The sequence below is a fragment of the Elephantulus edwardii genome, unplaced genomic scaffold (genome assembly GCF_000299155.1).
Source record: "Elephantulus edwardii isolate Elephantulus edwardi_28Jun2011 unplaced genomic scaffold, EleEdw1.0 scaffold00029, whole genome shotgun sequence".
Classification (NCBI taxonomy): Eukaryota; Metazoa; Chordata; class Mammalia; order Macroscelidea; family Macroscelididae; genus Elephantulus; species Elephantulus edwardii.
This window is the reverse complement of record NW_006399779.1, coordinates 14,215,223-14,230,899: the sequence shown is the minus strand read 5'-3', so window position 1 is coordinate 14,230,899 and position 15,677 is coordinate 14,215,223. Positions and strand designations below refer to the sequence as shown.

The window sequence follows — 15,677 nt, the reverse complement described above, 5'->3', positions numbered from 1 at the left end:
TGCACATTCTCATCCTTCTGCTTCCAACCTCTCCCAACCCTCTTGGATCCTTATACTCATTCTACAATAACAGTTGTATATAATATTTATCCTTGTGGGACTGAGTAATAATGCTCTCCAGACCCTCCCGAGTTAGGTAATAATTTACAAAATCATTGCTCCTGTGTGCTGCATAGTATTCCATTGTGTGAATGTATCATAATTTCTCAATCTATTCATTTGTGGTTGGATATTGGGCTGTTTCCATGTTCTTGCGATGGTGAATAATAATGCTATGAACATTGGTATACAAATCTCAATTTGTGCCTCAGTTCTCATTTTCTCAGGGTATAGTCCAAGTAGTGGAATAGCTGGGTCATATGGAATTTCTGTGTTCAGCTTTTGGAAAAAGTACAAAACTGCCTTCCAGAATGGTTGTACCATTTTACAATCCCACCAACAACGTATAAGAGTTCTTTATCACCACATCCTCTCCAACATTTATTACTTGCTGCCATGTTAAACTTTGCCACTGTTACTAGAGTGAGATGGTTGTGGTTTTGATTTGCATCTCTCTTGTTTCTAGTAATTTGGAGCATTTCTTCATATGTCTGTTTGCCATTTGAATATCTTCCTCTGTGAAAATTCTTTCCATGTCCTTTGCCCATTTTGTAATTGGGTCATCAGTCTTTTTCTTGTGGAGGCCCAGGAGTATTCTGTAAACTGTTGTATCAGACTCTTGTCTGATATGGTATTACCAAATATTTGTTCCCAGTCTGTAGGTTTTCTTTTCATCCTGTTGGAAAAAGGTTTTGATGCACACATGGATTTAATCTTTAGAAAGTCCCATGCTCAAGGTGAATCAGAGACCTGGGAGTAAAGTCCAAAACCATAATGTTCATAAGAGACAAACTGGGATCAAGCTTAGAAGCACTAGTCCAAGGTGTAAAGAGACTGCCAAATACAAGCAGAAATGCACAATCTAAAGAGAATAAAATTGATGCATGGGTCCTTTGTTAGTTTTACTTCTGGTTTTATTGACCTTTTTGAAGAACCAACTCCTGGTTTTTGTTGATGGTTTCAACTAGGGTTTTTTGTTGTTATTGTTTCATTTATTTCACCCCTAATTTTTAGAATGTCCTTTGTTTTAGAGGTTGTCAGGTCTTTTTGCTGTTCTTTTTTACTTCTTTAATTAAATAATTGCTTATAATTTTTCCTTCCCTTTTGATGTGTTCATCAGTATGAATTGACCTCTAAGTACTGCTTTTGCTGTATCCTAGCAAGTTTTGGTAAGTTGCACTTTCATTCTCATTTGTTTCAAGAAACTTTTTAATTTTTTAAAAATTTCTTCTGTTACCCACTCATGTTCAAGTGGGGCATTGTTCCACTTCCAGGCGTGTGGTTTTTTCCTCCTTTGCCGATCTGAGAAAATGGATTGTATTAATTCTGTGTTTTATAATTTATTGAGATTTGCTTTATGCCTTAAAATATGATCTAGTCTGGGGAATGTTCCATGCACACTGAAGAAGAATGTATACTCATCTTTTTTGGGGTGTATTAGTTTGTATATATCTATAAAACTGAGTTGGTTGGTTGTGTGGTTTAATTCTTTAATGTCTGTTGAATTTCTTCTGGTAGTCCTGTCTTTCCTTGAGAGTAGTGTATTGAAGTCTTCTACTACTATAATGGTGATGTCTATTTCTTTTTTTAGTTCTGTTAACATTTGCTTTGTGTGTTTTGGAGGTCTATAATTTTGTGCGTAGATGTTAATTATGGTTATGTCCTCTTGTTCTATTGACATTTTAAGCATTATATGGTGCTCTTTCTTGTCCTTTGTGATAGTTTTTATACTTAAGTCTATTTTATTGGAGATTAATATGGCTTCTCCTCCTTTCTTTCTGGTTACCATTTGCTTGGTATTTTTCCCCCAACCCTTTGATTTTTAACCTGTTTTTATCTTCACTTTTAAAGTGTGTCTCTTGTAGATAGCATATTTGTGGGGTTTTGTTGTTGTTGTTCTGTTTTAATCCAATCTGCTACTCTTTTTCTCTTCACTGGTACATTTAAACCATTCACATTCAGTGTAATTATTGAGATGCAAGGTTTTATTGGTATCATTTTGTTAGGTTCTTTTTAGTATTGTTGATCCATTCTTTCTGTGGCATCTCTGTGAGAATGACTTCCTTCAGTAGTTCCTGCAACACTGGTCTTGTTTTTACAAACTCTTTTAGTTTGTGGTTTCCCAAGAATTACTTAATCACTTTGGCATATTTGATGGACAGTTTTGTTGGGTATAGTATTCTTGTTTGAAACTTGTGTTCTTTGAATATTTGATTTTTGTCCTTCCACTGTCGTCTTCTTCACAAAATTTCTGCTAAGAAATCAACACTTAATCTTATTTGCTCCCTTTTATAAGTTACTCCTCGTTTTTCCCTAGTTGCTTTCAGAATTCTCTCCTTGTCTTTGATTCTGGTAAACTTGACTATGATAAGCCTTGGCATTTTTCTTTTGAAGTCTATTCCATATGGAATTTGTTCAGCCTCTTCTATGTATATTCTCTCCTTCTTTATTATTCCTGGTAAGTTTTCTTCTAGCACCTCTTCCACAACTTTCTCAGTGTCTTCTTTCTTCTTCTGTTCTGGGATTCCAATTATGTGCATATTTTTCCTCCTGATGGTCCTACGTTATTCTTAGGATTTCTTCATTTTCCTTCCTTTTCTTTCCTTTCCTTCAGCAATCAGTGTTGAGAGCTCTCTCTTTGATGTCATGGATTCTGTGCTCCTTCTCTTCTGTTCATCTGTCCCTCCAACATGTTGACAGCCTCTTAGTCACTGCTCTTAATTTTCTGGATTGCAGTCTCTTGTTTTTCTAGGGTTTCTAATGCTCCATTTGTTTTATCTGCATTTTCTCAAATTGTTTTTCTAAGTTCCTCTTGGTTTTTGCTTGTACAATCCTGCAATTCTTTAGTTTTTCTTTCATTCATTGAAAATATTTAAACATTGTTCTTTTCAATTCTGTGTCAGAGAGTTTCATAAGAATTTCTGGCTTAAGAAAATCTATTGATTCTGTGTTTTGATCGCTTTTGTTGAGTTTATTATCCCATTAATAAGATAGATGGTAAAAAAGGAAAGATCAAAGCCACTGATGCTGGGAATTCAGCCAGATTGGAACTGAAGGTCTTTTTATTACAGGATAGCTTTCAGACATGTCAAGATTCAGAGGTGCAGGAGGAGACAGGGAGTCACCAAGAGCTTGGGTGAGCAGTTCATCAATTCTGGCTCAGCCTCATCATACCTGCCTTCATTTTACTTGTCTGTCATCATCAACCCCTTAGAGTGGGTGGTCAAACCCTCCAGCTGTCAGTAGTGCTAAGTGCCAGATAGAGAACTCAGCACGAGAAGAGGTAGGTTGGAGAGTAGGAGGAGTGAGGAGCCCAAGCTGCCTATTCTCACCTCTCTCTGATCCGTTGATCCTTTTCCCACCCTCCCTCTGGTGTCAGATGGTTTATAAAGTGTCAAGACTGTAAAAACCTCAGTATAGAGTGTAATGAAGTATGTTCATATGGGAGGGCTAGGGGGATTTTGGTGAACATGAAGGTTCTACTATCACAGAGGAGTGAAAACATCATATAAATTTCTTTTTATATGGTCTTCTGAAGTGTTTTAAGCCTGGACATTTATTTTAACAATGAATATCTTGATCAGGTGTAGAATACTCTGGCCATTGTTTCTGACCATGTTGTGGTTGTCAAATCCACCAGCTACATCATGGGAGAATGATGGGTTATCTCCTGTCATGCTATTTACTGCCTCTGAAAACATGCTGGAGGGTCAGCTATGGATTGGTTCTGACTCCGCAGTACACAAAACCTACAATTTCTAACCATTTTTGGTTGTTGTTAATCATCATAATGTATTTCCTTAAACTAGATTGTTGGCAAACTGGCACTTCCTCAAGGAGATTGTTCTAAGGGGCTATAATGACTTCTCCTACCACTCTGCAAACCCTCTGATGCTTCAGGGATTAAGGATTTATCCACCTTGTCAGCAGTGGAAATAGATTGTTTCTAAAAAAAGCTATCAGGCTGGTGAAGAGCTATGCAAAACAGTGATGATGGCATCACTACCAGCTGGTGTTCTTTCATTCATTCACTTGTTCACCAAAGATATGAACATCTATCTTGTGCCAGTGATCAGTATTGAATCATTGTCTTGGCATTCCCATTAATAAAACAGGACAAGGAATGTCTTTTCCAAAGTGTATTCTAGAAGAGCCAGATATGACCCAAAGTAACTGGACTTCCCTCTCTGAATGGCTGTTCTTCAGGGCGGCAAATGCAAAGAAGAGTTTGGGGAAAGCTAATGATGAAAAAGTCATCTTAAGTCTTGCTCATTCTGATTTTAAAAAGTGTAGAGTGACATTTTAATACAAAGAACAATAATGCAGTAATTTAAAACCATATTTGAAGACTATTGTCAAGGAAAAATGCTCATGACAAGTCATGGGGGAGTGAGGAAAGCAATGTCTAATACAGAACACCCTGAGAAGTAAAAAAGCATGGATAGGAAATATCCTTCTGTGATTACTGCCTTCTAAAAGCCACGAGAGGCCAGCTGAGTTGGTTTCAACTCAATGGTACACAACAACAACAACATTGACACAATAGTTACCCAAGCCCACTGCCATCAAATAGATTGGGTTCAGCGTGACCCTGTAGCACAGAGCAGAAGTGCTCCACAGTTTCCAAAGTTATAAATTTTTACAGAAGCAGATGTTCACATGTTTATCCTATGGAGTGTCTGGTGAATTTAACCTGCCAGCCTTTCAGTTAGCAGTTCAATGTTTAATCAATGGTGTCATTAGAACCCCACAGATATAGCAATACTTAATTATATTCCTATTTTGGTTGCCATTAAGCAAATTCTGGCTCATGTTGATGCTGTGTGAGTCAACGTAGTCCCCCAAGCCTTTTTTCTGAGGCATGTCTGCGTGGACTTCAGTCTTTCACTTAGCATCCCATTGTTGCAGTCATCCCATAAAGAGTCTTTTTCACCAACCCTCTGTTTTACCAACCATAACGTTCTTTTATAGGAACTGGTCCCTCCTGAAGGCATGTCCAAAGTAAGAGATGAAATCTATACCATTATGAGGATAAATGGTCCTAGATGTAATTACTCCTAGAGAAAGTAGTCATAGGAAATGAGTCTTAGAAAGCTAAAAATCAAGGTGTCTGCCCGACCATATTCTTTATGGACAGTCAAAGGAAGAATTTAGTCTTACAATTTTCAGCTTCTAGAGTCTTTTGCATTCTTTGTGGCCCTTCCTCTGTTTTCAAAGCAAAGCAAACAAACCTCTGCCTCCATTGTCATAGTCCGTCTTCTGTGTCTAACTCTTCTGCTACCCTCTTATGAGGACCCTGGGGATTACATTAAGTTCGTATGAACAATCCAGAATCCTTTCCCAATTGGAAGGTCCTTAACTTAAGCACAGCTGCAAAATCCTTTTTTTGCCTTTATAGAGTAGCACCTTCATACCTCCTAAGGATTAAGGTATGGCATTTTAAGGAATCATTGTTCTGTCTTCTGTGCATGGAGTCCCTGAAAGCAATCCTTGGATATTTGGTTTGGCAGGCACAATGTAAATTAACTTCTCTGGATCATTTTCTTCAGCAGAGATGACTGATGCTTGATGTTATAGATTGAATTGCATCTCCCAAAATATATGTATAATTATGTAATGATCCCCTACGATCTGATAAATGGAACAGTTGTAGGATGACAAAGGGTGGAAATTAATACCCTTAATCCAATCACAGGCTGATCTAATGTGAACAGTTTTCCAGTTGGCTTGCATTACCTTTTGTCTTAAAAATTAGGGAGAGAGAAGTAAATCCGAGGATGGGCATTGTTGTTAGGTGTCATTGAGTTTGACTCATAACTTCCCTATGAACAACAGATCTGAACCCTGTTCTATCCTGTGCCATCTTCACACTTCCTGACACATTAGATCCCATTGTGGCAGTCACTGTGTCAATCCACTTGGTTGAGGGTCTTTCTCTCCTTTGCTGATACTCCACCCTCCCAAGCATCGTGTCTCTCTCCAAGGAATAAGTCTTCCTAGTAATATGCTTAGCACAGAAGAAGACGGAAATGTTGATTCAGTGCCACCAGAAAGAAGAGTAAGAGTAGAGTATATTCTTTGGAGCAAGGTTCTTGTGCTGAGACTTGACATAGTGAAGGTCAAGACATCCAAGATCTCCAAGGAATGCTGGGCCTACAGATGCTGGAGGAAATAAGGACCTTCCTCTAGAACTGACAGAGAGAGGGCCTGCTAGAGCCAGCACTCTAAATTTAAACGTCTACTCTGCTAAATTATGAGAAAATAAATTTCTGTTTGTAAAACCCACTCACTTGTGGTATCTCTGTTGTAGTAACACTGGATAACTAAGATACTTTGCTACAATAGAATGGATATCTCTGAATCCATCTAGAAAGTTACTGTAATGAGCTAAGGAGGAGGAGATACATTTGCTTACTGACAAAAAGATAAAGACTAAAAGAAAAAAATAATAGTGTTTTGGGGAATTAGTTCCTAGGTAAGAAATTCTGGTGGTACAGTGGTTAAGTGCTGTGCTGTTCTCCAAAAAGTCAGTGATTTTAATCTACCAGCAGGGAGCTCTGGTGACCTAGTGATAAAGAATTGTGTTGGCCAACCCAAACATGGGTGCTTCCATGGGAGGAAAATGGGCAGTCTCCTCCCATGTGTTATACAGTCTCTGAAAACCCACTGGAGAGTCAACCATGATGGCAGTGGTTCCAACTTGATGGCACACAATAGCATCCAATCCAAAGGAGAAAGGCCTGGCCATCTATTTCCATAAAGACTACTGCTGTGGGAACTCTGACACACAGGAATTAGAATGGAATAGAAAGCAATGCGTTACCTTGGTAATCTTATGTCCAAATTCTCAATTTGGTGAGGAAAGCATCAAATTAAACTGTAAAAATTTAAGACTTCAGAAATCACTGCAAATATAGGAACAGGCTTCTGTGGCTCTATGAAGCATATTGGGGATCCCTGCCTGGGATTTCCAGGAAAATCTTCCCTAGACCTCCAGTGCACATTCCTCCTTAGGTATCTAACCCATTCTACCTCAGTTGTTCCCTTTGCACAAAATTGTTAGGGATGGAGAATAAGAACAACAAAAAGCCAGCGAAGGCAAGATGTTTATTTCTTAGTGACGGTTCCTCTAGGAAGCCTCTGACTGATTCTTTCAGATTTTGCTAGATTTTGGTTTCTCCTAGTTTACTTAAGGTATATTTTTTAAAATAAAAGGAAAAGAAAAATTCTATCCAGAAAGGATTATCTTTTATTTTTTTTTTTCTCACGGGAAAGAATTCTTGATTGTATTTGAAGATTGAAAGCAGTTCTACTAATGAGTTCACCCTGGTAAAACCTTGAAATTCTCCCAAACATACTAATTAAGGTACTTTTTGTCTTTTCTGGTTGGTTTTAGCTTTGAAGATACCATGAGAAGGGCATGCTGGGAAAGGGAGCAGCCAAGCTTAGAGGAAATGACGGAGTTTCTCCTTGGCAATTAGCCTTGCGCTTGAATGGCCTAGTGTAGAGAGTGGCCTCTGACTTTTTGCTCAGCCCGCACACCTCAGCTGTAATGTTTGGCGTGACAGTATGCCATCTGAATGCCCTTTCCCTGGGCTGTACAGTCCATACCTATGTAGCTGTAAGCAGTGACCTGATGTACCTTGACAGAAACAGAAATGAATGTAGCCTCTCTGTTTCCTTGGGAGCTCTCTCTGCTGACTCAATGATAAAGGAGTTGTTCTGCCAAATTCACCCACTATTAACATGAGAAAGATGGACAATTTTCTTCCTTGAGATTTACTGCCTCTGAAAACTTGTTGGAGGGTCAGCTATAGGTAGGCTCTGACTTGAGGGTACATACATAACAACAACAACAAGGTCTGCCATCATAAAACACCAAACACTGGGTGGCTTGAAATAACAGAGCTTTATTCTCTCACAATTCTAGGAGCTGGAAGTTAGAATAAAGATGTTGCAACACCTCTGAAGGCCCTAGGGAAGAATCTTCCCTTGCCTCTTTCCCGCTGCTGGTGATTGCTGACAGTCTCTAGTGTTCCTCGACTTGTAGCTACATCACTCCAGTCTCTGTCTTGGCTGTCACAGTGCTCTCTGTCTCTCCTCATCTTTTAAGGATACCAGTCAGTTGGGTTTAAGGTCTACCTTACTCCACTATGACCTCATCCTAACTAAGTAACTAAGTATGTCTGCAAAGATCCTATTTCCAAATAAGAACACATTTGAAGGCTCTCCATGAATTTTAGAACACTATTCAACCCAGTTTAAACAAATCCATAATAGATATGTATGTTGTTGTTGTTGTTAAGTGCTGTCAAGTCATAGGTGACTCATAGCGACCCTATGAATGAAAGTCCTTAACAATTGGGTGACTTTCGTCCTTTCTCCAGGTTCATAGGGATTCCAGAGGCAAGCTATTATGGAAGTGGATGCCACTCCTGCTTCCAAGCTTGTTTTAATCGGGGAGAGCTACCTAACACTGTATGCCGTGGGTAACCATTAATGCATTTGACACATCATTGTCCCAGTGTTCAGCTTCACAATGACCACAAGTTACCTCTGTATGGCAAGTGGACACACCAGGGCTATACAACCCTGACGACATTCTATTGTCAATGCACTTAGATTATACATTGATAGAGAATGATTTCCTTTCTTGTTTGAATGAAGAAAATCAAACTGAATGTTGTTGTTATTAGGTGCCATTGAGTCGAGAAAGACTCCTCGGGATCCTATGAGTCATGGATCTGAACCATGTCCTGTCCCATACCCGTCATCTCTGATATACTTGAGCCCATTGTTACAGTCAGTGAGTCAATCCTTCTAACTGATGGTCTTCCTCTTTATTGCTGACCCTTAATCTTTCCAAACTTGATATCCATCTCCAATAGCTGACCCCTTCTAACAACATGCCCAACGTATGTGAGATGCAGTTTCACCATCTTTGCCTCCAGGGAGGCTACCTCCTCATTAAGTTTCACCTTTCATACGGACTGTCTGTACCATTCAGACAGAGGACTATGTCTATAGTAACACAAGGTTGCTTCTCATAAGACAATTCCAGTGATGTTGTGGCCTCACCACTTGCACCAGGACCTAAGATCTAACCTGCTGATTTTTCCATTTCAGAGTACACAGTCATTAATGAAGCCTGCCCCGGAGCTGAATGGAACATCATGTGCCGAGAATGTTGTGAATATGATCAGATTGAGTGCGTCTGCCCTGGGAAGAAGGAGGTGGTGGGCTATACCATCCCCTGCTGCCGGAATGAAGAGAATGAGTGTGACTCCTGCCTGATCCACCCTGGTAAGTGTGGCATTGGGGACCGCAGGTTGAGCTCAGGGGATTAAACACCTGTGAACTGGCAGGCAGCTATCAGGGGTCTGTGGTGGCACAGTGATAAAGTGACACAGTTGAACTCATTCCAAGGAAAAGGAATTTGAGGCATTAAAACTCTTTTCCATGTCAAATTAATAAAGCTGTGGACTTAGTCACTAAATCACTGAACAAATATAGATGGAACAGCTGCTATGTACCGTGTTAGGTATTGAGAATACAATGATTAAAAAAGATTAACAAAAAGACACATTCCCAGAATTCCCAGTGGTAGTGCAGTGAGAGAGCTGGAGAATTGAACAGGCAGCTAGAATACAGTGTGATAAGGAAGCAGAGGTGCATAGGGTACTGTGCAAGTGTGGACAGAGCTGGAGGGAAGTGGAGAGAAAGTCAGACTTCTCAGAGTAGGCTATGTATGTGCTGAAGATGGAGACAGCAGACTGAGAGCGGTGATGGAGATCTAGTGGAAAGGTCAACCAGAGGGACTAGAATACACCAAGGACCAGTGGCAAGAGAAAGCATGGAGTTTAGGGAATAGTGAAGGAAATGATTTTGGCTGAGGAGTGTGTATGTGTGTTTAGGAGGATGAAGGGAGAGCAGAGACATGGAGAGAGCTAAATGGATAAAACTACAGATTTTTAAAAACAGGAATAAAACCCAGAGAGATAGAAGGGATTAAAAGAGAGCCGTCTGAAGAAGACAATTGGGACCAAGATTCTAAAAGATTTTGGAGCCTGTGCTTTTAAAGACTGGGCTGTATCCTGAAGACATTTTAATAAAATTAACCATCTTTTAGTAAAGAAGTGAAACTAGAATTCAGGATTAGAGAGAAGGGAAAGCTGGAGGATAAAGAGGAATAATGAGAGTTAATGCTGAGATGGAACAACTTGGAGCTGTTAAAGAGATAGGAAGGAGCAGAATGTTCAGCATTTTGGGATCCCTTGGATGTGAGAGGAAAGGGAAAGGAAGGGAAGGGAAGGGAGGGGAAGAACAAGAGGCAATGATGATGCTCTGGTTTTTGGATTGGACATTTGGGAAGAAATGGTCCCAGGAGGGTAACAGTGTCTTTGAATGTGACACAGCCTTCCCAAGAAGCTTACCACGATCATTCCTTCGACACTGCATCAGTCTGAATACCAACACCTCCAATACCAAGCCAACTTCTATAGCAAGGATATTGATTATGTGTTTTAACATTTGCATATTTATAACCTCCTTTTAGTAGTAGTTTGGGTGGTGACAATTGTGGATCCTGTACCCTGTATAAAAGAAGTTGCATCCACTCTGATTATCAACTCATCACACTTCTCTAAACTTTTGCAATTTCTGCCGAATACTTCTGACTTTTCCCAGGGCACTCTTATCTTTTCTAGGCCAGGTCGAAGAGAGGACAAAGAAGATTTTCAAAGACATTTTCATTAGACTCAAAGGATGCCACTAATGTATTTTGAGAATATTTTCCTCATTTTTCTATCCCTTTCCACCTATTAAAAACACATCATTGCCAGAAACCTTTCTTCTTCCAGGGAAAACTATAGAAGAGAAAATGAGGAGCAAGTGAACAAATGACACCTCATGCCATCTTCCTTCATGGAAGAATGTAATACAGAGCTTTATAAAAGGAATGTCCTTGTAGGGAGCTCTGGTGGCCTAGTGGCAAGGCGCTGCGCTGCAATCCCAGAGGTATGCGGTTCAAATCCACCAGATGCTGTGTTGGAGAAGGAGGGCAATCTCTTCCTGTACCAGTCAGATCTGATTTGATGGTAGACACACAAAAAATAATAATTAAAAAAAATAAAAGGAATGTTCTCAGTATAACCTTATACATGTAATTTCGGAAAAGAAAACCATTGACCAGATTAAATGTGGTTAGTAGGGAAATGATTGAGCAATTTTCCCAAGCTTTCCCAGGAAATGTTGAAAGCTAAACCAAGGGCTATTGACCAGGGACCTTTCACTGAAGTATGGAAGCCTTGACTTTATTTTCAGTAATTTTAAGAGCTTAGTGGCTACTCTGAGTGTGGAACTTTTATTTTACAGTATTACATGGGCTATTTGATAGGGAAGACCACTTCCCTATCAAATGGTGGTACTGCATGCTTACTATTACATCACCCAGAGAGTACCCAACATTCATAGTCCCCACTGAGTGATGCCAGCAGTGACTGGTGGATTGATGTTGTGAAGAACTGTCCCATATCAATAGTTTAGTTCCAAAATCTCTGTAGATGTTCATTGAAATGAAAAATAAAGAAATTAAAATAAATTAAAAAAGAAGTGTGGGCTAAAAGCTCTTCTTTCTTTTTCTTTTTTTTCTCTCTTTTAACAACTTGCTATGAGTCACAAGCGACCTGACAGCACATAACAACAACAACAAACTTTAACAACAACTCATTTTAGGATATGGATTTGATATTCAGGAGACCTGATGTTGTGGTGGACTAAATGCTGGACTTCTAGTCAAAAGTCTGCAGTTCAAATCCACCATCTGCTGCTCCTCAGGAGAAAGATGAGCCTTCCTCCATGGAGATTTACAGCCTTGGAACCCTGTGGAGTAGTTCTACTCTGTCCTGTAGAGTCGTCATGAGTCAGGATCAACTCAGTGGGAGTGGGGCTGGTTGGTTTTATGTGGAGGCTCTGAGTTGGTGTTTTAGCAACAACCAATACAACCAATGCTGAACAAAGATGTGTGTGTGAGAGAGAGATTATGGACTCATGAGTTTTTACTTGTGTACTTGAATTCTATTGTACATAGAATTTTTGAAGACCTGTTACTTAGGAAGTGAAGGGGCAAGCCTTCTTCCTAGAATGTCTTTGCTTGGAAACTCAGCTTTAGAAAAATATATGACACACAAACATTTTACTGAAAGGAGCAGATGAAAGACACTTCCCTTTTAAACAGTGCTTTTCTTTGTCAGTTCTATTGCAGTGTTCATTATTTATACCTTCTTTTCTTAGTATGATTAGGCATTATCTGTATGGCACCAGCCAAGAATAAGAGCATAGCAATGTAGACTCGGTGAGGAGTAGTAGGAAGGGAGGAAATTAATTATGCAACAATGAATGAATGTTGGTTATTTTTTAAAAACAAACTTAGGGAGATAAGGAGGAAAATGTGCAACAAGGAATGAATGAAAATCCAACTTTTCCATAAACTTTCATTAAAATAATACACACAAGAAAAGAAAGACATTTCTCCATTATAACTTTCCAAATTTGAGGGCTCAGCCTCAGGTGCTTATATCTGCTAGTCTACTCTAAACGTGCTCTATTAAACTAATCACCTTTCTAAAGTGCTAAATAGCAATGATAGAGACCAAGGTGTGCCTGATCCAGGCCATGGCCCTTGCTGTTACTTGTTATGCATCAGAGAGCCGGACAGTCACTGAGGATACCAGAAGAAGAATTGATGCCTTTCAGTTGTGATGCTGTAAAAGAGTCTTGAACATACCATGGACTGCCAAGAGAACAAATAGGTCTGTCTTGGAGAGGGTGAAACCAAGTTTATCCTTGGAGGTTAGGATTTTGAAGGTCTGGCTTACATGCGTTGAGCACATAGCCAGAAGGGACCAATCCTTGGAGAGGGACATCATGCTTGAAAGGGTGGAGGACAGTGCAAGAGAGGAAAATCCCAGATGAGATGGATTGACACAGTAACTGGGGTAATGGGGGTGGATGTGTTAGAGTCAGTAAGACTGACTGGGTTCAGAACTATTGTACATAGGGTTGCTGTGAGTTGCAGGTAACTCAGTGGCACATACAACAACTTTAATTCATTGGAGCGGTTATTAATATTAACATACATTTTAACACATCTTAGAATAGTGGAATGCCCTCATGTTAACGTCTGTGTTATTGTGGCATGATTACACGAGTATATTTACATTTCCTTGGTTTCCTACATGAAAATAAATTTTAGACACTCATTCATTGCCCACTTCATATATGGATTCACTAATTTCTCCAAGGATTCACTAATTTCTCAAAAGAATCTTGGCTTGAGATGGCCACCTATACACTGGACATGCTTTTAGCTATTGGGCCATCATTATTCCTAGGTATTTACGTGGATGTGATTATGACATATATCATTTTTTAAATGGGAAACAATCAGTTCAAGGGAGCTCTGGTGCCCTAGGGGCAAGAAGCTGCACTGCAATTCCAGAGATTGTTGTTATGTGCCATCGAGTCGCTTGCGACTCATAGCGACCCTATGTACAAGATCTCTAAACGCTGTTCTATCCTATATCCACCTAGCCATCTCAAATGCACTTATTCCCACCTCTCCAGTCACAGAAATGATCCATCTCATCGAAGGTCTTCCTCTCCTTCGCCACCCCTCCACTCTGCCAAACATGATGTCCCTCTCCAAGGACCAGTCCCTCCTTGCAACTTGCCCAAAGTATGTCAGATGAAGCTTCAGAATCCTTGACTCCAAGGAGCATTCTGGCTTTACCTTCTCTAGGACAAACCTGTTTGTTCTCCTAGCAGTCCATGGTATATTCAACACTCTTCTCCAGCACCACAGCTCAAAGGCATCAATTCTCTTTCTATCAACCCTATTCACTGTCCAACTCTCTGATGCATAGCACGTAATTGCAAAGACTATAGCCCGGATCAGGTGCACCTTAGTCTCCAGTCTGATGTCTTTCCTCTTCAGTACTCTTGAGAGTTCCCTCACAGCTGACTTACCCAGTGCAATTCGTCTCTTGATTTCCTGGCTGCTGTTACCAAGAGTGTTGATTGTGGAGCCAAGTAAACTAAAACTGTTTCAAATCCACCAGATGCTCTGCTGGAGAAGGAGGGGCAATCTCCTCCTGTACTAGTTAGATCTGATTTGATGGTACACACACACACACTCATCATCATCATCATCATCATTTTCATACAAAACCCCCAAACAACCCCCCCACAATCATTTCAAGTTGATAGTCAAGTTCAAATAGAACTTATTACAAAATTGATGATTTCTTTGATCTAATTTTTCTCATGTTAGTATATTTTGCTTCCTAATATTAACCTAATCACTTATTTGCTTTATTCTATTAATATTAGTTCTTTATCATTATTTGTCATTGTTGTTAGTTAGGTATTATCAAGTTGATTCCAACTCATAGTGAACCTATGTACAGCAGAAAACCCAGTCCGATCCTGTGTCACATTTACAGTCTCTGCTTAAGCTCTTGTGCAGTCACTGAATCACTCCACCTCACTAAGGACTGCGGATCTCCTCCTTTGCAGATCCTCCACTCTTCCAAGCATGCTATCTTTTTTTTGAGAACTGGCCCCTCTTGGTAATGTGTGCAAAGTACATGACAAACAAGGATGGTGTGACAGAGTCTCAAATGGTGTGATAAAGGAGCACTTGAGCTATACTTCCTCCAAAACAGATTTATCTGTTCTCCTGGCAATCTGTGGTAATAGAATAATGCAAGATAATGATACCACTCTCCGCACTAAATATAAGACCACTGAATGAAGTTATGATTTATATTTGGTTATTTTTGGCCTAGGGACATATTCCACTAGGTATTTAAAATCTAAACACAGTGTTTAAAAGTCATTTATATAATTTGTTTTCCTATGATATTATGCCATTTTGATACTATGTTGGATTATTGGTTCTGTTATATTGGTTTATTGGTTCTGTTCTTACACAAAGATAGCATGCCATAAACACTATTCGCCATCTTGGTGTTGGGTTTTTTCTCTCTCTCTTAACAATGTATCTGGAGATGATTCTTTGTATATAGTGAGTGTCTTAATTTCCTTTTACAGTTGCATGTAACCAAATCATGTGAACTACCATAGTTGATGGACAATTGAGTTGTTTCCACAGTGTTTGTTATTATAAACAATACTAAGGAGCTGTGTTGGTGTAGGGTATTATGTATTGTGCTGCTGCTAATCAAAAGGTCAGTGGTTTGAATCCACCAGCTTTGTGTAGGAGAAACATGAGCAGTTTCCTCTTGTGAAGATGTATAGCCTCTAAAACCCCAGTGCAGGTCTACTGTGAGTTGGAATTGACTACGTGGCAGTAGCTGTTTTTGTTTTTGATAGTAAATACTGCAACAAATAGCATTAGGTTTATGCTGTTTAATAATTTTGCGGTGTATCTTTGGGTTAGATTCCTAGAAGAGAGATTGCTGAGTCAAAAGGAGAGATGTTGCCCTCGGCCCCTGGCTTGGGGCGAGCCGTCGCGGCCCTCTGCCCGGGGAGGGCTGCCCTCAGCCCCCGGCTCGGGG

General features: G+C 39.8%; 1 protein-coding gene across 3 annotated transcripts in view; it reads left to right on the top strand.

Moving 5' to 3' along the window:
- Nucleotides 1-15,677, top strand: part of PAMR1 (peptidase domain containing associated with muscle regeneration 1) — a 116,198-nt gene that overhangs the window by 15,776 nt on the left and 84,745 nt on the right. For 2 of the 3 annotated variants that reach the window (XM_006883757.1, XM_006883759.1), the window contains exon 2: nt 9,226-9,402. In XM_006883757.1, coding sequence (XP_006883819.1) covers nt 9,226-9,402 — 177 coding nt within the window. Of the gene's footprint in view, nt 1-4,089; nt 4,112-9,225; nt 9,403-15,677 lie in introns of those variants that run through there. The other variant, XM_006883758.1, reaches the window with a different exon arrangement.